We start from the raw sequence: 24,240 nt of genomic DNA, 5'->3' as shown, positions 1-24,240 counted from the left end.
AAAACTACTCAAATTCAACGACTGAAGTGGAGGTCGAGCCAATCCTTCCTCGTCAGGCCACCCTCGGTAAGAGCTGGGTCCGGGCCGGTGCCGTCGTCGGGGAAGACAATCCACCACTCCTCGACGTCAATCTCGTTCTCCTCGCCGCCCTTCTCGCCGCCTTCCACCTCCGATTTTTTGTCCAAAAGGACCCCCTGGCCAACATAAGCAAAAAGGTTCAACAAGGTCTTAAAGTCTCCAACAAAAATAAAGAAAAGCTCACAAGGAGCAAAAAGGCCAATAACAAAACTAGCCAAAAGAAGGCACAACCGGCTGCCATAAGAGAAATAGGTAAACTAATTGCCTATCCTATTACATGACGTCATCCAAACCGGTTGAAGATATCCCGTGCTACCATCTCCCATCAGATAGATCCAGTAACCAAACGCTCCCTGGCCTCCGTCGGAGTGAGTAGCGACCACATACGGATCAACGCAGTGGCTCGGAAGATAACCTGTAAAAAATGAATATTTGTTGCTCTGTTGAAAACCAAATCATTTCTACAGTTCCATACTGCCCATAATAAAGCACATGCTCCTACGTGAATGTGTCGTGCTGTTTCGGACTCTATTCCGTTAAGCCACGTTTCAAATAACGTGCTGACAGAACTCGGAGGAGTAATATTAAAGGCAATATAGACCGTCCGCCATAAGACTTTTGCCAACTGGCACTCAAGAAAAAGGTGTTTGATGGTTTCATCCCGATCGTAGAAGCTACACCTAATAGGTCCTGTCCAGTTACGCTTTATCAAATTATCCTTGGTCAAGATTACTTGTTTATGTACAAACCACATAAACACTTTAATTTTCAAAGGAACTTTAACAACCCAAACATATTTGAAATTAGGAATGGAGCTGTTGACTGATTCCTGTTGTTACACGCACAGGAGCTCTGCTCTCGTGATTTTTATTTCCTTTGATGTGATCCTGTAGAAAAAGAAATGCAGCTATGCGTAGTAAATATTTTTTTTTGAACAACAAAAGGCGCATGAAGCGCCAAACTTTCCATTCAGCTCAGCTCAATAGAAACGTACAACATGAATTACAAAGCCCTCAAACTCGAAATTAGAGAGGAGAGAAACTACAGGGCAAGCCATGTTCCTGTGAGCCGAAGCAAAACAACATATGTCAGGTTCTACATTTGATGTAAGAACCTGATGAGCGACGTTGTGAGCAATTCCATTAATTTCCCTGGAAATATGGAACACTCTAAGTTGAAGGTCTGAAGAGTAGCAGAAGAAATCAGCTAAAACTTTCCTGATAGTCCAAGGGGTAGCAGTTGTTGGAAATATGCCCTAGAGGCAATAATAAAAGCATTATTATTATATTTCCTTGTTCATGATAATTGTCTTTATTCATGCTATAATTGTATTATCCGGAAATCGTAATACATGTGTGAATAACAGACACCAACATGTCCCTAGTAAGCCTCTAGTTGACTAGCTCGTTGATCAACAGATAGTCATGGTTTCCTGACTATGGACATTGGATGTCATTGATAACGAGATCACATCATTAGGAGAATGATGTGATGGACAAGACCCAATCCTAAACATAGCACAAGATCGTATAGTTCGTTTGCTAGTGTTTTCCAATGTCAAAGTATCTTTTCCTTAGACCATGAGATCGTGTAACTCCCGGATACCGTAGGAGTGCTTTGGGTATGCCAAACGTCACAACGTAACTGGGTGACTATAAAGGTACACTACGGGTATCTCCGAAAGTGTCTGTTGGGTTGACATGGATCAAGACTGGGATTTGTCACTCCGTATGACGGAGAGGTATCACTGGGCCCACTCGGTAATGCATCATCATAATGAGCTCAAAGTGACCAAGTGTCTGGTCACGGGATCATGCATTACAGTACGAGTAAAGTGACTTGCCGGTAACGAGATTGAACGAGGTATTGGGATACCGACGATCGAATCTCGGGCAAGTAACATATCGATTGACAAAGGGAATTGCATACGGGGTTGATTGAATCCTCGACATCGTGGTTCATCCAATGAGATCATCGTGGAGCATGTGAGAGCCAACATGGGTATCCAGATCCCGCTGTTGGTTATTGACCGGAGAGTCGTCTCGGTCATGTCTGCTTGTCTCCCGAACCCGTAGGGTCTACACACTTAAGGTTCGGTGACGCTAGGGTTGTGAAGATATGTATATGCAGAAACCCGAATGTTGTTCGGAGTCCCGGATGAGATCCCGGACGTCACGAGGAGTTCTGGAATGGTCCGGAGGTAAATAATTATATATAGGAAGTGCTGTTTCGGGCATCGGGACAAGTTTCGGGGTTATCGGTATTGTACCGGGACCACCGGAAGGGTCCCGGGGGTCCACCGGGTGGGGCCACCTATCCCGGAGGGCCCCATGGGCTGAAATAGGATGGAACCCAGCCCATAGTGGGCTGGGGCGCCAGCCCCTATAGGCCCATGCGCCTAGGGTTCCACCATGGAAGAGTCCATGTGGTGGAAGGCACCCCTAGGTGCCTTGGGGGGGAGGGAATCCTCCCCTTGGCCGCGGCCCCCCCTAGTAGATCTCATCTACTAGGGCCGGCGCCCCCCCATGGCACCCCTATATATAGTGGGGGAGAGGAGGGATTTCATACCCCAGCCCCTGGCGCCTCCCTCTCTCCCCGTTACGTCTCTCTCGCGTAGTATAGGCGAAGCCCTGCTACTGTGACGCCCTGCATCCACCACCACGCCGTCGTGCTGTTGGATCTTCACCAACCTCTCCTTCCCCCTTGCTGGATCAAGAAGGAGGAGACGTCTCCCGTCCCGTACGTGTGTTGAACGCGGAGGTGCCGTCCGTTCGGCGCTTGGTCATCGGTGATTTGGATCACGTCGTGTTCGACTACATCATCACCGTTCTTTTGAACGCTTCCGTGCGCAATCTACAAAGGTATGTAGATGCATCCAATGGCTCGTTGCTAGATGAACTCCTAGATGATCTTGGTGAAACGAGTAGGAAAATTTTTATTTTCTGCAACGTTCCCCAACAGTGGTATCAGAGCTAGGTCTATGCGTAGTTCTTCTTGCGCGAGTAGAACACAATTTGTTGTGGGCGTAGATTTGTCAACTTTCTTGCCGTTACTAGTCTTTTCTTGCTTCAGCGGTATTGTGGGATGAAGCGGCCCGGACCAACCTTACACGTACGCTTACGTGAGACCGGTTCCACCGAGTAACATGCACTAGTTGCATAAGGTGGCTGACGGGTGTCTGTCTCTCCCACTTTAGTTGGAGTGGATTCGATGAACAGGGTCCTTATGAAGGGTAAATAGAAGTTGACAAATCACGTTGTGGCTTTAACGTAGGTAAGAAGACGTTCTTGCTAGAATCCTAATTCAGCCACGTAAAACTTGCAACAACAATTAGAGGACGTCTAACTTGTTTTTGCAGCAAGTGGTTTGTGATATGATATGGCCAAAGTTGTGATGAATGATGAATGATCTATATGTGATGTATGAGATGTTCATGCTATTGTAATCGGATTCACGACTTGCATGTCGATGAGTATGACAACCGGCAGGAGCCATAGGAGTTGTCTTTATTCTTTTATATGACCTGCGTGTCATCAAGAAACGCCATGTAAATTACTTTACTTTATTGCTAAACGCGTTAGCCATAGTAGTAGAAGTAATAGTTGGCGAGCAACTTCATGGAGACACGATGATGGAGATCATGATGATGGAGATCATGGTGTCAAGCCGGTGACAAGATGATCATGGAGCCCCAAGATGGAGATCAAAGGAGCTATGTGATATTGGCCATATCATGTCACGATTATTATTTGATTGCATGTGATGTTTATCATGTTTTTGCATCTTGTTTACTTAGAACGACGGTAGTAAATAAGATGATCCCTCATAACAATTTCAAGAAGTGTTCTCCCCTAACTGTGCACCGTTCCTAAAGTTCGTCGTTTCTAAGCACGCCGTGATGATCGGGTGTGATGGATCCTTACGTTCACATACAACGGGTGTTGACGAGCCTAGCATGTACAGACATGGCCTCGGAACACATGCAAAACACTTAGGGTTAACTTGACGAGCCTAGCATGTACAGACATGGCCTCGGAACACAGAAGACCGAAAGGTCGAGCATGAGTCGTATAGAAGATACGATCAACATGAAGATGTTCACCGACGTTGACTAGTCCGTCTCACGTGATGATCGGACACGGGCTAGTTAACTCGGATCATGTAATACTTAGATGACTAGAGGGATGTCTAATCTAAGTGGGAGTTCATTAATAATTTGATTAGATGAACTTAATTATCATTAACTTAGTCTAAAATCTTTGCAATATGTCTTGTAGATCAAATGGCCAACGTAGTCCTCAACTTCAACGCGTTCCTAGAGAAAACCAAGCTGAAAGACGATGGCAGCAACTATACGGACTGGGTCCGGAACCTGAGGATCATCCTCATAGCTGCCAAGAAAGATTATGTCCTACAAGCACCGCTAGGTGATCCACCCGTCCCACAGAACCAAGACGTTATGAACGCTTGGCAGACACCTGTTGATGACTACTCCCTCGTTCAGTGCGGCATGCTTTACAGCTTAGAGCCGGGGCTCCAAAAGCTTTTTGAGAGACATGGAGCATACGAGATGTTCGAAGAGCTGAAAATGGTTTTTCAAGCTCATGCCCGGATCGAGAGATATGAAGTCTCCGATAAGTTCTTCAGCTGTAAGATGGAGGAAAATAGTTCTGTCAGTGAGCACATACTCACTATGTCTGGGTTGCATAACCGCTTGTCTCAGCTGGGAGTTAATCTCCCGGATGATGCGGTCATTGACAGAATCCTCCAGTCGCTTCCACCAAGCTACAAGAGCTTTGTGATGAACTTCAACATGCAGGGGATGCAAAAGACCATTCCTGAATTGTTCTCAATGCTGAAATCAGCGGAGGTAGAAGTCAAGAAGGAACATCAAGTGTTGATGGTCAATAAAACCACTAAGTTCAAGAAAGGCAAGGGTAAAAAGAACTCCAAGAAAGACGGCAAGGAAGTTGCCGCGCCCGGCAAGCAAGCTGCCGGGAAGAAGCCGAAGAATGGACCCAAGCCTGAGACGGAGTGCTTTTATTGCAAAGGGAAGGGTCACTGGAAACGGAACTGCCCCAAATACTTAGCAGACAAGAAGGCCGGCAAAACAAAAGGTATATTTGATATACATGTAATTGATGTGTACCTTACCAGTACTCGTAGTAACTCCTGGGTATTTGATACCGGTGCCGTTGCTCATATTTGTAACTCACAGCAGGAGCTGCGGAATAAACGGAGACTGGCGAAGGACGAGGTGACGATGCGCGTCGGGAATGGTTCCAAGGTCGATGTGATCGCCGTCGGCACGCTGCCTCTGCATTTACCTACGGGATTAGTTTTAAACCTCAATAACTGTTATTTAGTGCCAGCTTTGAGCATGAACATTGTATCGGGATCTCGTTTAATTCGAGATGGCTACTCATTTAAATCTGAGAATAATGGTTGTTCCATTTATATGAGAGATATGTTTTATGGTCATGCTCCTATGGTGAATGGTTTATTCTTAATGAGTCTCGAACGTAATGCTACACATGTTCATAATGTGAGTACCAAAAGATGTAAGGTTGATAATGATAGTTCCACATACTTGTGGCACTGCCGCCTTGGTCACATAAGTGTCAAACGCATGAAGAAGCTCCATGCAGATGGACTTTTAGAGTCTCTTCATTATGAATCATTTGACACGTGCGAACCATGCCTTATGGGTAAAATGACCAAGACTCCATTCTCAGGAACAATGGAGCGAGCAACCGACTTATTGGAAATCATACATACTGATGTGTGCGGTCCAATGAGTGTTGAGGCTCGCGGTGGATATCGTTATGTTCTCACCCTCACTGATGACTTGAGTAGATATGGATATGTCTACTTAATGAAACACAAGTCTGAAACCTTTGAAAAGTTCAAGGAATTTCAGAGTGAGGTTGAGAATCAACGTGACAGGAAAATCAAGTTTCTACGATCAGATTGTGGAGGAGAATACTTGAGTCATGAATTTGGCACACACTTAAGGAAATGTGGAATAGTTTCACAACTCACGCCGCCTGGAACACCTCAGCGTAACGGTGTGTCCGAATGTCGTAATCGCACTCTATTAGATATGGTGCGATCTATGATGTCTCTTACCGATTTACCGCTATCTTTTTGGGGCTATGCTTTAGAGACTGCCACATTCACTTTAAATAGGGCTCCGTCGAAATCCGTTGAGACGACACCGTATGAATTATGGTTTGGGAAGAAACCTAAGCTGTCGTTTCTAAAAGTTTGGGGATGCGATGCTTATGTGAAGAAACTTCAACCTGAGAAGCTCGAACCCAAGTCGAAAAAAACCGTCTTCATAGGATACCCAAAAGAAACTATTGGGTACACCTTCTACCTCAGATCCGAAGGCAAGATCTTTGTTGCCAAGAATGGGTCCTTTCTAGAGAAAGAGTTTCTCTCGAAAGAAGTAAGTGGGAGGAAAGTAGAGCTTGATGAAGTATTACCTCTTGAACCGGAAAATGGCGCAACTCAAGAAAATGTTCCTGAGGTGCCTGCACCGACTAGAGAGGAAGTTAATGATAATGATCAAGATACTTCTGATCAAGCTCCTACTGAGATTCGAAGGTCCACAAGGACACGTTCCGCACCAGAGTGGTACGGCAACCCTGTCTTGGAAATCATGTTGTTAGACAACGGTGAACCTTCGAACTATGAAGAAGCGATGGCGGGCCCGGATTCCGACAAATGGCTAGAAGCCATGAAATCCGAGATAGGATCCATGTATGAAAACGAAATATGGACTTTGACTGACTTGCCCGTTGAACGGCGAGCCATAGAGAATAAATGGATCTTTAAGAAGAAGACAGACGCGGATGGTAATGTGACCATCTATAAAGCTCGGCTTGTCGCTAAGGGTTATCGACAAGTTCAAGGGGTTGACTACGATGAGACTTTCTCACCGGTAGCGAAGCTAAAGTCCGTCCGAATCATGTTAGCAATTGCCGCATTCTACAATTATGAGATATGGCAAATGGACATCAAAACGGCATTCCTTAATGGTTTCCTTAAGGAAGAATTGTATATGATGCAGCCGGAAGGTTTTGTCGATCCTAAGAATGCTGACAAGGTGTGCAAGCTCCAACGCTCGATTTATGGGCTGGTGCAAGCATCTCGGAGTTGGAACATTCGCTTTGATGAGATGATCAAAGCGTTTGGGTTTACACAGACTTATGGAGAAGCCTGCGTTTACAAGAAAGTGAGTGGGAGCTCTGTAGCATTTCTCATATTATATGTAGATGACATACTATTGATGGGAAATGATATAGAACTCTTGGACAGCATCAAGGCCTACTTGAATAAGAGTTTTTCAATGAAGGACCTTGGAGAAGCTGCTTATATATTAGGCATCAAAATCTATAGAGATAGATCAAAACGCCTCATAGGTCTTTCACAAAGCACATACCTTGATAAGATATTGAAGAAGTTCAATATGGATCATTCTAAGAAGGGGTTCTTACCTGTGTTACAAGGTGTGAAATTGAGCTCAGCTCAATGTCCGACCACGGCAGAAGATATAGAAGAGATGAGCGTCATCCCCTATGCCTCAGCCATAGGTTCTATTATGTATGCCATGCTGTGTACCAGACCTGATGTAAACCTTGCCGTAAGTTTGGTAGGAAGGTACCAAAGTAATCCCGGCAAGGAACACTGGACAGCGGTCAAGAATATCCTGAAGTACCTGAAAAGGACTAAGGAAATGTTTCTCGTTTATGGAGGTGACGAAGAGCTCGTCGTAAAGGGTTACGTCGACGCTAGCTTCGACACAGATCTGGATGACTCTAAGTCACAAACCGGATACGTGTATATGTTGAATGGTGGAGCAGTAAGCTGGTGCAGCTGCAAGCAGAGCGTCGTGGCGGGATCTACATGTGAAGCGGAGTACATGGCAGCCTCGGAGGCAGCACATGAAGCAATATGGGTGAAGGAGTTCATCACCGACCTAGGAGTCATACCCAATGCATCGGGGCCAATCAAACTCTTTTGTGACAACACTGGAGCTATTGCACTTGCCAAGGAGCCCAGGTTTCACAAGAAGACAAGGCACATCAAGCGTCGCTTCAACTCCATTCGTGAAAATGTTCAAAATGGAGACATAGAGATTTGTAAAGTACATACGGACCTGCATGTAGCAGATCCGTTGACTAAACCTCTCCCTAGAGCAAAACATGATCAACACCAGAATTCCATGGGTGTTCGATTCATCACAATGTAACTAGATTATTGACTCTAGTGCAAGTGGGAGACTGTTGGAAATATGCCCTAGAGGCAATAATAAAAGCATTATTATTATATTTCCTTGTTCATGATAATTGTCTTTATTCATGCTATAATTGTATTATCCGAAAATCGTAATACATGTGTGAATAACAGACACCAACATGTCCCTAGTAAGCCTCTAGTTGACTAGCTCGTTGATCAACAGATAGTCATGGTTTCCTGACTATGGACATTGGATGTCATTGATAACGAGATCACATCATTAGGAGAATGATGTGATGGACAAGACCCAATCCTAAACATAGCACAAGATCGTATAGTTCGTTTGCTAGTGTTTTCCAATGTCAAAGTATCTTTTCCTTAGACCATGAGATCGTGTAACTCCCGGATACCGTAGGAGTGCTTTGGGTATGCCAAACGTCACAACGTAACTGGGTGACTATAAAGGTACACTACGGGTATCTCCGAAAGTGTCTGTTGGGTTGACATGGATCAAGACTGGGATTTGTCACTCCGTATGACGGAGAGGTATCACTGGGCCCACTCGGTAATGCATCATCATAATGAGCTCAAAGTGACCAAGTGTCTGGTCATGGGATCATGCATTACAGTACGAGTAAAGTGACTTGCTGGTAACGAGATTGAACGAGGTATTGGGATACCGACGATCGAATCTCGGGCAAGTAACATATCGATTGACAAAGGGAATTGCATACGGGGTTGATTGAATCCTCGACATCGTGGTTCATCCGATGAGATCATCGTGGAGCATGTGGGAGCCAACATGGGTATCCAGATCCCGCTGTTGGTTATTGACCGGAGAGTCGTCTCGGTCATGTCTGCTTGTCTCCCGAACCCGTAGGGTCTACACACTTAAGGTTCGGTGACGCTAGGGTTGTGAAGATATGTATATGCAGAAACCCGAATGTTGTTCGGAGTCCCGGATGAGATCCCGGACGTCACGAGGAGTTCCGGAATGGTCCGGGGGTAAAGAATTATATATAGGAAGTGCTGTTTCGGGCATCGGGACAAGTTTCGGGGTTATCGGTATTGTACCGGGACCACCGGAAGGGTCCCGGGGGTCCACCGGGTGGGGCCACCTATCCCGGAGGGCCCCATGGGCTGAAATAGGATGGAACCCAGCCCATAGTGGGCTGGGGCACCAGCCCCTATAGGCCCATGCGCCTAGGGTTCCACCATGGAAGAGTCCATGTGGTGGAAGGCACCCCTAGGTGCCTTGGGGGGGAGGGAATCCTCCCCTTGGCCGCCGCCCCCCCTAGTAGATCTCATCTACTAGGGCCGGCGCCCCCCCATGGCACCCCTATATATAGTGGGGGAGAGGAGGGATTTCATACCCCAGCCCCTGGCGCCTCCCTCTCTCCCCGTTACGTCTCTCTCGCGTAGTATAGGCGAAGCCCTGCTACTGTGATGCCCTGCATCCACCACCACGCCGTCGTGCTGCTGGATCTTCACCAACCTCTCCTTCCCCCTTGCTGGATCAAGAAGGAGGAGACGTTTCCCGTCTCGTACGTGTGTTGAACGCGGAGGTGCCGTCCGTTCGGCGCTTGGTCATCGGTGATTTGGATCACGTCGTGTTCGACTACATCATCACCGTTCTTTTGAACGCTTCCGTGCGCAATCTACAAAGGTATGTAGATGCATCCAATGGCTCGTTGCTAGATGAACTCCTAGATGATCTTGGTGAAACGAGTAGGAAAATTTTTGTTTTCTGCAACGTTCCCCAACAGCAGTTTCAGTAATCTTTCTACTAGCCGCAAATGAAGCCAAAGAGAGACAGTCTGTGAGGAAGGTCAGCTGGCTGATGTTGAGACATTTAGCTACTTTTGCAGCCAAGAGAAGAGCTAACGCTTCAGCCTGCAGAGGAGTACTTGTAATTGATGTGGAAGCTTGAATCTGCACGCTGACTTCCTTCTGATCGTGCGGCAAATATATGTAGATACCAACTCCAGTGGCTGCTGTTCCCTGCAATAAACCTGGAATTTTTTTGCACTTAAAAGATGCATCAGTATATACTTTCGGTCCCGTGATAAGAAGATCTGATTTAAGCGTTTGTCCCTACAAGGGAAGTTGATTAGTATGGGTTAAGATACAGCTGGAGTTTTGAGGCTGATGGTGTGAAGAACTGTTAAGCAGATCACAGAAATCATTAGATAGAGAAGTAGCAGCAATATTAACTTGGTGAGGGGTAGCTTTCTTTCTACTAAAAAGATAATTATTCCTCGCTTTCCAAAGACACCACATAAAATTTAGAATGTTGACAACAGAAGCATGTGGATGGTTCATATTAAGTAAAGCAAGAATAATACTATGGATATTGGTATATGTCTGAACTAAAGCATCTGTTCTGATGAACCAAGGATGAGAAAACCAAGCAGCTCTAGCAAAGTCACAAAGAAAAAACATGTGAACCTCATCCTCTTGCTGACCACATCTGCAACAATATTGAGAAATATGTGCGGAAAAGCGCCCAACCCTCAAACCTGTGGGAAGCGCTTTCCTAAGGAGTCTCCAAGCGAAAGTTTGAACTCTGGGGATCATCAACTTTTGCTTCCAAATCAACTTGAGAAGATTTTTCATCTGCAAAGAAACTTGGGAAGGAGTATTTCTTGGATTGGCATAAATATCCTGCAAACACAATTTATAAGTGGACTTGGAAGAACAAGTACCATTAGGAGTTAGATCCCAACATAATATATCCGGGCAATCTTGGTGAATAATGCCAGTTTGAATGATAACAGAGGCTAGAGGCTGTTGAAAGAGAGAGTGAATGAGGTCATTGTTCCAGACTTTCTGACCCGGTATCCAAAGGTCCTTAACAAGAGAAGGATATATGTATCCTGAAGGCTGAATAATAAAATTGTCATGAACAGAAGCCCAAAGGGAACACCAAGGGGTACTCCAAAGAGAGATATTCCCTTGCGTGAGTTGGTAAAAAGAGTGATCTTTCAGTTTAGGCAACATTTTTAAAATGGATGACCAGAAAGCAGATTTTGGAGTAGTAGAAATAGCAGTCCAAATAGAGGCATCATGGAAGTATTTAGATTTGAGCACAAGATGAAGGTGGGAGGAAGGGTCTTTAGCAAGCCTCCAAGCAGCTGCAAGAAGTAAGCCCTCATTAATTGCTTGCAAGTTCCTAATGCCAAGACCACCTTCCTGTTTGGAATTGCAAATGTCCTTCCAAGCCTAAGACAAAGGCTCTTGTTAGAATTATTCTCTCTGATTCCTGTCCACCAAAAGTTCCTTATAATAGCAATGAGTTTGGCTATAAACTTTTTGGTAAACAAAATATTAGACATGTAGTACACAGGAATAGCAGAGAACACAGATCTAATGAGCTCAAGCCTAGCAGCATGAGAGAGAATATTATCTTTGTAAGCAGGCAATTTATTCAGAAATTTATCAATAACAAAGTTGTAAGCAGCAGTTCTATTTTTAGCAGGAAGAATAAGCGGATGACCAAGATGGGTGAAATTGTTATCCATGATAGAAACAGGAAAAACTTGCTTAATCTCTTGAATAGTGGTTTGACTAACATGAGTACTAAAAAGAATAGCAGATTTGGCCCAATTTGGTGTTTGACCTGAAATATAACAAAAGTGATGGATGAGTTGAGCCATAGAATTTGCTTCCTGCATAGTGGCTTGACCACAAACCAACAGATCATCTGCAAACAACAGAGAATGAATAGAAGGGCAATCTGGACCAAGTGAAATACCCTGGAGATGATGAGCAGCTAGAGCTTCATTAAGAGCAACAGATAATTCATTGATAGCAATAACAAACAAATAAGCGTAGTAAATATTCAGTACGATTTTGGTAGAGCCTTGGATGTATAAGGCCAAAGCAAGGAGCGTGCCGGATTGAGCAGCGTAATGGAATCGTAACTCCAAGCTGTTGTGGCATGTCATCTTTTTTTTCTTCGCGGGTGCTTGTGGCATGCCATCTGTCTTTAAACCAATATAATGTGAACATAGCCTTGTTTCACACAGTCCTCTTAATTTGCACCGATTTGATTCAACTGTGTGTGTATCTACTACTTCTATAAAAAAAGAGGGCAGAGAACCAAACAATTAGACCCCTCCATCAACAAGATCTAATGGCTCTTAATCCTCCGATGTTTAACACAACAAATCACGCATTAAGCCAAATCCACCCATCGCTAATGTTCCCCGCCGTTTAGAAAAATAAACCCGTTGCCCGCACACGACCGTACGACCTCTCACCTGCTCCCCGCACGACCTCTCTCGCTCCCTCTTCCACCTCCCGTGTCGTTCTCTGCCCCGCCGTTCCTCCCGCAGCCTCGCGTCGTCGTTAGCCGCGGGAGTCGCCCCGCCGCGCCTAGAGCCGCCTCCCACAGCCGCTCCTGTGAGGAGGAGGCATCCCGCACAAGATCCGGCCAGCAGGTGTTCCCTCACCCTATCCCATGACCAGGGATGGACCAGGGAGGCGTGCGCCGGCCCGTATGGTTCACTCACCTCACACCGCCGTTAATCTAAGCCTCCTCCACACGCCGTCGATCTTGGGACCTGAAACTCCTCCACCTCACGCATGCAAGTATGCCATCGACTTCAGAACGATGCATACGGCCAACTTTATAAATAAGCAAAAAGGTTCAACAAGGTCTTAAAGTCTCCAACGAAAATAATGAAAAGCTCACAAGAAGCAAAAAGGCCAATAACAAAACTAGCCAAAAGAAGGCACAACCGGCTGGCATAAGAGAAATAGGTAAACTAATTGCCTATCCTATTACATGACGTCATCCAAACCGGTTGAAGATATCCCGTGCTACCATCTCCCATCGGATAGATCCAGTAACCAAACGCTCCCTGGCCTCCGTCGGAGTGAGTAGCGACCACATACGGATCAACGCAGTGGCTCGGAAGATAACCTGTAAAAAATGAATATTTGTTGCTCTGTTGAAAACCAAATCATTTCAGCAGTTCCATACTGCCCATAATAAAGCACATGCTCCTACGTGAATGTGTCGTGCTGTTTCGGACTCTATCCCGTTAAGCCACGTTTCAAATAACGTGCTGACAGAACTCGGAGGAGTAATATTAAAGGCAATATAGACCGTCCGCCATAAGACTTTTGCCAACTGGCACTCAAGAAAAAGGTGTTTGATGGTTTCATCCCGATCGTAGAAGCTACACCTAGTAGGTCCTGTCCAGTTACGCTTTATCAAATTATCCTTGGTCAAGATTACTTGTTTATGTACAAACCACATAAACACTTTAATTTTCAAAGGAACTTTGACAACCCAAACATATTTGAAATTAGGAATGGAGCTATTGACTGATTCCTGTTGTTACACGCACAGGAGCTCTGCTCTCGTGATTTTTATTTCCTTTGATGTGATCCTGTAGAAAAAGAATGCAGCTATGCGTAGTAAATATTCAGTACGATTTTGGTAGAGCCTTGGATGTATAAGGCCAAAGCAAGGAGCGTGCCGGATTTAGCAGCGTAATGGAATCGTAACTCCAAGCTGTTGTGGCATGTCATCTTTTTTTTCTTCGCGGGAGCTTGTGGCATGCCATCTGCCTTTAAACCAATATAATGTGAACATAGCCTTGTTCCACACAGTCCTTTTAATTTGCACCGATTTGATTCAACTGTGTGTATCTACTACCTCTATAAAGAAAAAGAGAGGGCGGAGAACCAAACAATCAGACCCCTTCATCAACAAGATCTAATGGTTCTTAATCCTCCGATGTTTAACGCAACAAATCACGCATTAAGCCAAATCAACCCATCGCTAATCTTCCCCGCCGTTTAGAAAAATAAACCCGTTGCCAGCACACGACCGCACGACCTCTCACCTGCTCCCCGCACGACCTCTCTCGCTCCCTCCTCCACCTCCCGTGCCGTTCGCTGCCCCGCCGTTCCTCCCGCAGCCTCGCGTCGTCGTTAGCCGCGGGAGTCGCCCCGCCGCGCCTAGAGCCGCCTCCCACAGCCGCTCCTGTGAGGAGGAGGCATCCCGCACAAGATTCGGCCAGCAGGTGTTCCCTCACCCTATCCCATGACCAGGGATGGACCAGGGAGGCGTGCGCCGCCCGTATGGTTCACTCAACTCACACCGCCGTTAATCTAGGCCTCCTCCACGCGCCGTTGATCTTGGGACCTGAAACTCCTTCACCTCACGCATGCAAGTATGCCATCGACCTGGTCTTGTGCCAAACCTGCTCTCCCGCCAGCCGTTAACCTCGCCTCACCGCGGATCTGAAGCATCGTATTCATATATTCTTCTTCAGGCAGGTTTGTGTGGGCCTTTGCTCCTCTCCAGGCCCCCCCTTCAATCTTCCTCTGTCCCCTGTCTTTCTGGGTATGCTCTGCCAGTCATGGTGCTCCATCGTCATAATAACTGCACTAGCCTTATTAAATGCATGGTAGTGAACTGAACCTCACGTTCAGATTTCTGTTCGCACTATTCCCTTGTGAAGTCTCTTTGTTTTATCATGCACATGATTCAGATTCAAGAGGAGGCGAGGAACTTTCGGCTGTTGATGGATGTACGACAATGAGACCACTGAAATTCAAGAGCTGGCGGGCAAATTTGGGCCATTGATGGATGTGCTTGTCAGCAAGGGTGCTACATCCTCATTGCTTAACAAAGCTATGAGAATTAAGAGAATTGTTCAAGTATCATCTACCACTTCTGAAATATCTTTAACTGTTGAGGTAATTCAATGGCACATATATCAAATAGAATAGCTGAATTGCTGTTCTCACCTTGTCTTTGCTTCTTGATTCTAGGTAAGAACAACTTTCTTTGAAGGAACTGTGTTGATTCTTTAGTTTCAGACATTTATGACTAGGGTGCTTCAGCCATAACAATACATGGTCGATCACGGCAACAACGCTACAACAAATTTTTCGATTGGGACTATACTAACCAGTGTGCATAGAAGGCCCCTGACGATCCGCATGTCATTGGAAATGGTGATATATTCTCATTTACATCAGTTTACATGATTTACATGATTAGTATATACATCAGTTTACATGATTTACATGATTAGTATATACATCAGTTTACATGATTTACAATTTTAGCGAAGTTTGCTTGTGATACACATTTTAACTTGTAATTGTGTAATCAAAATATTTTCAAATAATTACAATTCCTCACTTTTCTCTAAATTTATACCACAAAGCAGGAAGAACTGCCAGCAATAATCAGGAAATATGAAATCTAGGCGTTATAGAAAATTATCAGCTATCATCAAACATTTATATGCTCCCATTGTTTTGCATAGCCTATGGAAAGGAAGATTCCCAACAGTGGTAAGGGGAACAAGGTAAAACTTCTCAAAAAATCTATTATCTTTCTTTCACGTAAATGAGGTGTTGCAACTAGCTCAATTCTGCAGGAGCTTGGGATATTTGAGAGCACTTCCAATCATTAACTAAATTAGGGTCTTCAGATTCCACCTTAGTTCCCGATAAAATGAATTATGCTCCAGTTTTTACTTTTCAAAATCTCTAACTTCTGGCCCAACTTTCAATGGTCATCTACCATAAGAAGTGCTATTCATGGCTGCAAAACATTGATATTTCTAGAAGTTTTTAACGCTCTGCATATACCTTTTTTGTATCTGGCATGATACCTTTTCAATACTTGCAACCATTCCATAATTTTAATAGCTATTTTTTCTGTCTTCTGCAGTGGCTCAACCGGAGCATATAAACTGTTATATTCACATTTGCTGCTCTTCTACGAATGTCTGACTGATCCCTCTTCTTTGATCTCAAAATTCAGATGACAATTACTCCTATCTTTAGAATCAGTATATTTGGTTCCTGATTGTAGATGCGTAATGGTTGATGACTATGCATTCATATTGTTTATGTAGTTAGTGAAAGGTCTGTATAATGCATAGTTTACATTGAACTGATAGCTGATAGACAAGGTAAACTGTAGCATGAAATCGTTGTAATTCATGAGGATACATGCAAAGTCAGCATTACTTATGCTCATAGGTCCTAACATTTTTTGTAATACATTTACTTGCTTAATTAATAACCTCTCTACGTCTCTATAGTAGATGCGATGTTTGATTGATCAGTCTAACAGTGTCTGATCACCACTAAAACAACCTATGAAGTGATTTGTTAAACATAATGGAACACATGGTTGGCAGGAAATGTATATACGTATATGCCCTTATGTGGAACTGTATTAAATTTCTTTGGTGCTAATGCGTGACATTTGATACTTGACAGCCTTGGATATTTACTGAGATAAAAGAACAAAGGGACTTGGATATTTACTGAGATAAAAGAACAAAGGGACTGGGATATCACATTTGGTGAGACTCTGAGTATTCTGAAAAATTCAACGTGCTTCTGTCTCGAACACTAGGGCTCTAATATCAAAGGTGAGTCCTCTCATCTCTGAGAGTATGTAGAAATTAGGACATTTGCTTTTTCATATTTTCACAGGGACGGTATAATTATTGAAAACTGATGTTGGGTGTGATTATGTACAAGGAAGAAGCTTTTGACTTGTTGAAGACACAAGGTCTAGCATGTCTCACCTTGATGTTAAATATGCGTTTAATGGGCATTAACAAGCTTTGGATATAAACTAGTTTTGCTTTCTTGGCGGCGGCTCTTGGAGGGAAGGAGCATCATGTTGTGAACATTGTTATCTTGAAGACACAACTTTTTGTTGGTTAGCTGGCATTGTTTGATAAAGAAATAGTTAAATGTCGTTTATGTTGCATGAGGTTTTTTAGAGGAGCTCATGCATTCTGAGGATTTCTAAAGGCTTTGGAGTTGCTAATTTGAACAACCCATATGATTAATGGAAGCTCATGTTTGTGTCATCCATTGCGGCTAATTATAGCAAACGTGGGTGGCTGGGTTTTGAATTCAGCCTAAGAGTGTGCCCCCTTACTACTTGCCCCCAGCTGTCATTGCAATCTGGTGTAGTTTGGGTTTGTATCCTTGTAAGACTGATTTTTTCATGTTACTTTTTGTTGGTTTGATTTTTCTGGTGTTAGAACCCTTCCACAACACTATAATGAAGATTTTGTGTGTTTCAGCAAAATACAAACCAACATTTTTTCTCCATGATATCAGGTGCGTCTGTAAAAAATAGACGTCCCTCAATGCTTGAAAACATTGCCGCTGAGGTGCTTATTTAGGCTATGAAAATAATATGTTGATTACGTGGGTGGGTTGCACGTGCAAGCTTACTAGTAGAATTAAAATAGACCTTGCTGTTTTGCTGGACTGTTTTTGTTTCAAAATTGCTAGACTAAATACATGCATAAATATCAATGCTAGACTTGCCCAGATTGTTTTTATGATCACTGCATACCTATAGATTACGATCTTGAGCTGTTCGTTATTTGATAAAGGTCAGGGCGATCACATCTGTAACTTACTAGGAGCACTAGCAGCTCACCGCAGGTAACCAGGCTGCATTCTTGGCCTTAGTTACTTGCAGAATATGTGGTGTAATGATCTTAGTTATGAGGATGTGAGATGTTATGCAAGATTAGAGCATCTCCAGCCGTTCGGCCTCCCAGGACGTCGAAAAGACGCTTCCTGGGGCCGAACCGGCGTGAACTTTCGGCGTGGGAGCGAACGTGTTCCCAGCCGTCTTCTTCAGGTCGCCCTCAAAAGTCCAAAAACGACACAAAATTCGGCCAAACTCGGCGATTTTCATTCAAATTTGTACAAAAACAAAAACATGATTTAAAACTACATAAAAACGGCCACTACGCCTAGCCCTACTACGTCGCCACTGCCGTACGCCTTCTACATGCCGAGGAGCCTGTAGAACCGGGTGTAGTCGCCGCCGCCCCCGCCCTGCGTACCGCCGTCACTGCTGCACCCCTGCCCAGGGTCGCCGACGCGCGGGGGGTTGGTCGGCCCGGACTCGACCTCGTCGTTGTTGCTGAGGACGACGACGCCGCCCTCATAGCCGCCGCGGCGCCGAGCTTTGATCTCCGCATAGGCCCGGCGCCGGCGCTCCACCTGCTCGCGAAGTAGTCCTCCTTCGCCCACTTGAGGGCGATCTCGTCGTTGGCGGCCATGGCCTCGTGCTCCTTCTTCATGGGGAGCAACCCCGGCTCGGTCTTCAGCCGGACGAGGCGGTAGGAACGAGGGGAGGGGCGGCCGCCCTCGTTGATGACAAGGGCGCCACTTCGGGTGCGGCGCCCAAGCGGTGTCTCCTGCGGCTCCGGCTTGACTGGGCAGAGCGCTGGCGAACCGGAGGAAAGATAGCCCGAGCCCGACGAGGAGGAGGTCGCCGTCTCCATTCGACACGGCGTCCAGGAACTACCGTGGCGGTGAGAGAAGGACAGGAGTGGCGGGTACTCCAGGCGCGGCGTGTTGTCGGCCTCGATGTGCTTGAGGACGGCCTCGTGGGTGCGGCCGGGAACGCCCCACCATTCGCGCCGCCCGTCGGCGTTGAGGCGGCCGCGGGGCAGGACGCCGTTTGCGGACGCGACCTGGTCTTTGTGGCGGCGGTCGAAGTACATCGTCCACAGCGTGTGGCTGTCGGCGGCGTACCTCGGCTCATTCCGCTGCTCCTCCGTCAGCGACGACCGGATGCCCGCTATCTCGGCGCGCCGTTTCGCGTCGGTAGGCACCGGGACGCCGCCGGCGTTTAGCCTCCACGAGCCCGGCACCCGCATGTCCGAGGGCGCCGTGTAGTCGGCCTCGTAGAGGAGGCGCATCTCGTCCTCGCGCAGATGGTGTTGGCCGAAGACGTTCGCCGCTGCGGCGTCGCCTGGGTAACGCTCAGCCATTGCTCGTCGGCGGGGGGAAGAGTGGGAGATGTGGCGAGAATGGCGACAGTGGCGTTAACCGACGGGGAGGTCGGCTTTTATAGCCGAAGATGGGCGGTGAGAAGCTGCCCGCTGGGTGCCACGTGGCGGGGGCGGGCGGATGCGCATTGCGGCCGCCTTCACTGCGCCGCCCGTAAGGCATCAATGGAAGGCTGACCTGCGTGGCAGCCTTGGCATTGATGCTCGCGGGAACCGAGGCAATGAGGACAACGAAGGCGGCGAGTCGCTGACTCGGCGGGCCCATTCCCGTTCGCATCAAAAAATTGTTTCCCCGGCGCCCTCACGCGTCGGGTTCGGTCTGGTTCCGCCGACGTCAAAATCGGTCCGAGATGGCGAAAAATGGATTTCTGGGAGCGCGGCTGGGTCGAATTTTCGGCACTGACGACAAAAAAGGGCTTGTTGGGGGTGCGGTTGGAGATACACTTAGCTACATCAGCTATGAGTATTGCTGCATCTGCGATAAATTGGCTCTGTCATGTAAAATAATACACCCTACTCTTGTAACTTACAATGGAATGGAAACTACATAAGAATTAAAAAAAGTGTTGTCAATTCAGAGTGCTTTAATGACAAAGTTTTCCCTAATTCAATCTGTGGATATGAAGAAGAAGAAGAATAGTGATTTATCAGTACTAGTAAGTATGCACGTGCAACGCACGTATCATAAATTTTTAAAAAACCTATTTTAAATCTTAACCTTTTAGTGGGTTTTCTTACCAAGTCATTAAAATATGTCGCATGCCCAACAATGAGAGCGCACATGTAATATACGGTCCACAGATGTTTTCACAAAAAATTCACGATTACATAATGTAATATATGGTCCACTGACATGTTTTCACAAAAAAAATCACAATCACATAAATAGATTATATTTTTTTACATATTAAAAAAACATTATGTACTACGCCCTTTGTAAACTAAACTACAAAAATGTCAAGTATTAACGTATAAAGGAGATATTTATTAGAAGAATTGATTTTTTAGAGAGATAGAAAATATTGGATTGTTTTTAGAGAAATAAAAAGAATGAATTGAGTCTCGATTGAAAAAATGACAAATATATTCATGTATTAAATTTTACTTCCTCTGTTTGGAATTACTTGTTTTAGATTTGTCTAGATATGGATATATCTAGCACTAAAATGAGTCTAGATACACCTAGACAAATCCAACACAAGTAATTTAGAACGGAGAAAGTAGAAAACATAGATAAAAAAAAGAGATACGACAGAGGAGCCGCCCCCTCACACCGTCACCTACCTTCCCACCGCCCCTCACATTTCTCCCCGTCGTTCCCCATTCTTCCTTGGTCGCCAGCTCCCTCTCTCCACCCCACCCCTTCCCTTCGTCCCCACCGCCAGCAAGAAGTTCACATCCCCTTTTCGTCAAATCCGGTCGCCCAAGTGGGCGAGGAGGTCCCCCAGCTCGGCATGCTCGCGAGCATCCCAGCGTTAGGCTCCGTCGGATGCGCGAGACTTCCACGCCCCTGCTCTTCCAAGCCATTCTTCGAATCCGTTTGCCGAAGTGCCCAAGAAGGCGCTCGAGCTCGGCGTATTCACGGGCGACCCAGCGCGACGCGGGCGCGGAGGCCCGCAACAAGCTAACAAGGAGCGGGCGTGGGTGCACAAGAATATCTGGTCACAGTTCGATGCCTCCACTGGTACGAGCAAATCAATTGTTGCTTCCTTCTCTCTGTTGCTTGTGGAATGCGCTAATAGATCGCTTCAAAATGCTCTGAGCTTGAGCACACAAAGGAAAGGTACAGCTGAGCCGTGGAGATGTGCAGGAGCCAGTGAGATACGGCCACCTCCCAGCCAGCTCACCAGCCTCCGCGAAGATGTGTAGGAGCCAGTAATATATGGCCATTGCATGTTCTCACATTTTATCTCTCTAATTGATTCTCACGGCTCAGCTCCAGCTTTCCTTAGTGTACTGATTGATTATTTTGCAATTTGCACAAGTCAATAATATATTAATGTTATGAAATGAATTCTCATCTCTGTATTAACCATCAGGATTAATTCTGACTTGATCTTAGTCCTTAGACATTACTTCGTGTCTGGATTATCCTATCTTTGCAATTAAATTTTAATTCATACTGTACGTTTACCATGTACTAATGTACAAATGTAATTTCAATCAGGTGTGCCTCTGTGTGATGTGCTATTCAAAATCCCTCTACATATTTCCCCCTTCTTAAATTGTGTTATTCAAGATACAATGGCACTAGATAATGCTTGCTAAGAAGGTCTGCAATATGAACTGGACTGTTGCTTGCCAGATGACTGGAAGATGGGTACTTCATCCTCTCTTTTTTTGTCAAGCAAGATAAATAAGGTTCATGCATTGTAATGAAAACTGCAGATTTAGCTAAACTCAACTGATGGTGTAATATATCTTCCTATGAGCAGCAATAATGATATATTCTTAGGAGTAATAAGGCGTCGCTGCATAAATATACTTGACTTTCAAATGAGTGTGTCAAGAGGTTTAATTAGCGTCGATCCCTACTCTAATTATAGCTGGATATCTCACTCCTGTACTATTTGAAACTTATCAATTAGATCTTGAGAATAACAGAAATTTGCTAGATAAGCTAACGTTAGAAGGGGAAGTAAACATTAAACATTTCAGATAGTGAAGGTGAATATCTGATATGTCATCATTGTGTGTTTCCTGCTGTAGATAAATTTGCTTGCAGGGCTCTTGATGATATATCCACTTTCATCAAATGCTTAAGGGTATGGTCACTTGGAGAAGACATAGCTATGACTACAAAGATCTGTTTTTTCAGGTGACGAATTGTAACCTTATATCCTTTATTACTTGGAATTGAAAATCACTGGAAACAATCCGTAAGTAATTTGGAGAGAATCTCTTATTCTTTTCTGTCTTGTTCCTGTTCAGCATAGGTTGTACTCCCTTTGTAAAGAAATATATGGTATATTATTGCCATTGAGGAGTCTTCCCATGTAGCGTTTAGATCACCATCAGGTGCAGACATACCCTTTCTCCCACATACTACAGCAGTATCCCTCCAATCTGATGTATAGAAATTTGCTTGCTAAGAAACTAATCAATAAAGGGCAGCCCCAGTGCATGTAGTCCCGCTTGCGCAAGGTCTGGCGAAGGGTCCGACCACTTTGGGTCTATTGTATGCAGCCTTTCCCTACATTTCTGTAAGAGGCTGTTTCCAGGACTTGAACCCGTGACCTCATGGTCACAAGGCAGCAGCTTTACCACTGCGCCAAGGCTCCCCTTCTTGCTAAGAAACTAATCAATAATCTATGAAATTTAACTGGATTAATTAAGGATCAAGCCACTCACCTTGTGGCTACAATCCACCAGATCCATCTCTCCACGTTCCTGCATGTGAAGAATTGATCAATTCTTTAAGTCAGAAGTACTGCATACCTTATACATGAAGCCCTTACTAAAAATTCAGAAGAATAGTTCTCAAAAAAAAATTCAGAAGAATATGCAGAATATCCATTTTTATTGACATAGATATCTGCAGTCCTAGACAAAATGTGACCATAATCCACACTACTACACATGAATTACTATATAGCTACCTTATGGGGCCTATATGCCTGATCCTCATATCTTGTTTGGCGAAGAGTTCACCAGTTGCATTTAGTCTTGAATGGAGAAGATTGCGCATGTTATTGTACAACTGGGCAATGGTGTGGAGCTCCATAAGCGACGGCGGCGACTCTAGCTGTCCTTCTGGCCTACGCATCCCTACAGAGAAGCTTTAGAAACTAATCTGTTTACTCCTCGTTCAGGATCAGTAATGAACATATTATTGCACAAATTAATTTACCAAAACCGGGTTCTCATTGTTGGTGATGAAACTGTAGCAACATGGGCACGGTTTTTGTCAATACTACAAAAGAGGGGGATATTTGATCATTGCAAACACCATTGATGCAGGCTTGACACAACTGGATTATAGATCAATTATCTTCTCACTTCAGTAACACCATGATCTTGTACTTGCTTTTTTGAAAATAATGGAAGAACAACCTATGATCTGGTACCAATTTTTGGCACAACCATTAATTTCCAAAGTGATTCACCAGAGTGCTTTATGCTTCCCAACAGGTATGCATTGTACAATATGGATTTCCTCTTAACCGATTGGAAGCATACCGCAACATGGATGCACACAAGGGCTAGCCTAAGCATGCAGGTAGATGGATTATAGACGTCTTGTTAATGCTGGTGCAAGGATGCAATATCCATGAACGAGCGCAACGTCGGTGGATCTGTATGTTTGAGTTCAGAATTTTGAAAGAAAGGGGATATGGGAAACAAGAAGAGGGGAGCTCTACCTTGGCTAGGATCCATGACGGCGAGGTAGCACCGCCGACTGTTGGGACCAGGTGTTGGGCGTCTGTTGGGCGTTGCCGCCGCCGGTGTTGGGTGCTCGACAGCGTAGGTGGCCTCGATGGCCTGGAACTCAACCTCGCTCGTCCGCGACATCCCAGTAGAATTCGTCGGCGTCATGGGCGGCGCAGCCACCGGAGCTAGGGCTGGGCGACGTATGGAGGTGCTGCGGTGTTGAGCGAGAAAAAAAAATCATGATGCCGATCGATCTGAAGGGCAGAGCGTGTGCGGGGCAGACGTGGGTCAAGGGCTGAACGTGTGCGGGGCAGACGTGGGTGGCAGAACATTGAATCTGAGCCATCCAATCGGATGGCAGACCGCTGAATTAATCTGTGCTGTTAGCTTTTATTAGAGGTAATTGATCGTGGGGTGCAGGTTATCCTGTGTACATTTTATGGTGTGGTTGTAGGGGAATTCATGTTTGCTCTTTTAATAGTAGTGTAGAAGTGTAGAAGTGTTTTTTTTTTGAAACAGAGGCAAAAGACTTGCCTCATTCATTAATAAAGGAGGAGAGTTTTAGAGTACAAATTAGTGGCTCCACAACATAGCCCGTCCGTCAATAAAAGGGAAAATAACAACTACTCTCGCGGCATGATAATGCTTAGGTGCCTAGCTCCTGCCGTGACCCAAAGTTTGGCTTCATCTTGGATTAGTTTTAGAATGTAGAAGGGGGGCGTTGATT

At 45.2% G+C, this 24,240-nt stretch overlaps 1 protein-coding gene and 1 long non-coding RNA gene across 2 annotated transcripts; one reads left to right on the top strand and one right to left on the bottom strand.

Moving 5' to 3' along the window:
- Positions 1 to 14: 14 nt before the first annotated feature.
- Positions 15 to 19,124, bottom strand: LOC147980959 (uncharacterized). Its single transcript, XM_087515814.1, has 2 exons — positions 18,189 to 19,124; positions 15 to 194 (listed from the first exon to the last, which is right to left on the bottom strand). Exons 1-2 carry the CDS (start codon positions 19,122 to 19,124, stop codon positions 15 to 17), a joined length of 1,116 nt encoding a protein of 371 aa, XP_087371940.1.
- A 1,303-nt stretch (positions 19,125 to 20,427) lies between these two features.
- On the top strand, positions 20,428 to 23,955 carry LOC147980958 (uncharacterized). Its single transcript, XR_015599851.1, has 3 exons — positions 20,428 to 20,826; positions 21,310 to 21,960; positions 23,274 to 23,955. It is a non-coding gene; the product is annotated as an uncharacterized LOC147980958 (long non-coding RNA).
- Positions 23,956 to 24,240: the final 285 nt, after the last annotated feature.

This window comes from Triticum urartu, chromosome 3A (assembly GCF_056163025.1).
Source record: "Triticum urartu cultivar PI428250 chromosome 3A, HENAU_Tu73, whole genome shotgun sequence".
NCBI lineage: Eukaryota > Viridiplantae > Streptophyta > Magnoliopsida > Poales > Poaceae > Triticum > Triticum urartu.
Note: the sequence above shows the minus strand (reverse complement) of the source record. Positions and strands in the feature narration are given on the sequence as shown.

Coding starts and splice junctions, on each gene's coding strand:
- LOC147980959 (XM_087515814.1), bottom strand. CDS start 19,124: ATGGCTGAGCGTTACCCAGGCGACGCCGCAGCGGCGAACGTCTTCGGC. Junction 195..18,188: donor GGGGTGCAGCAGTGACGGCG/GTACGCAGGGCG, acceptor TATGTTGGCCAG/GGGGTCCTTTTGGACAAAAA.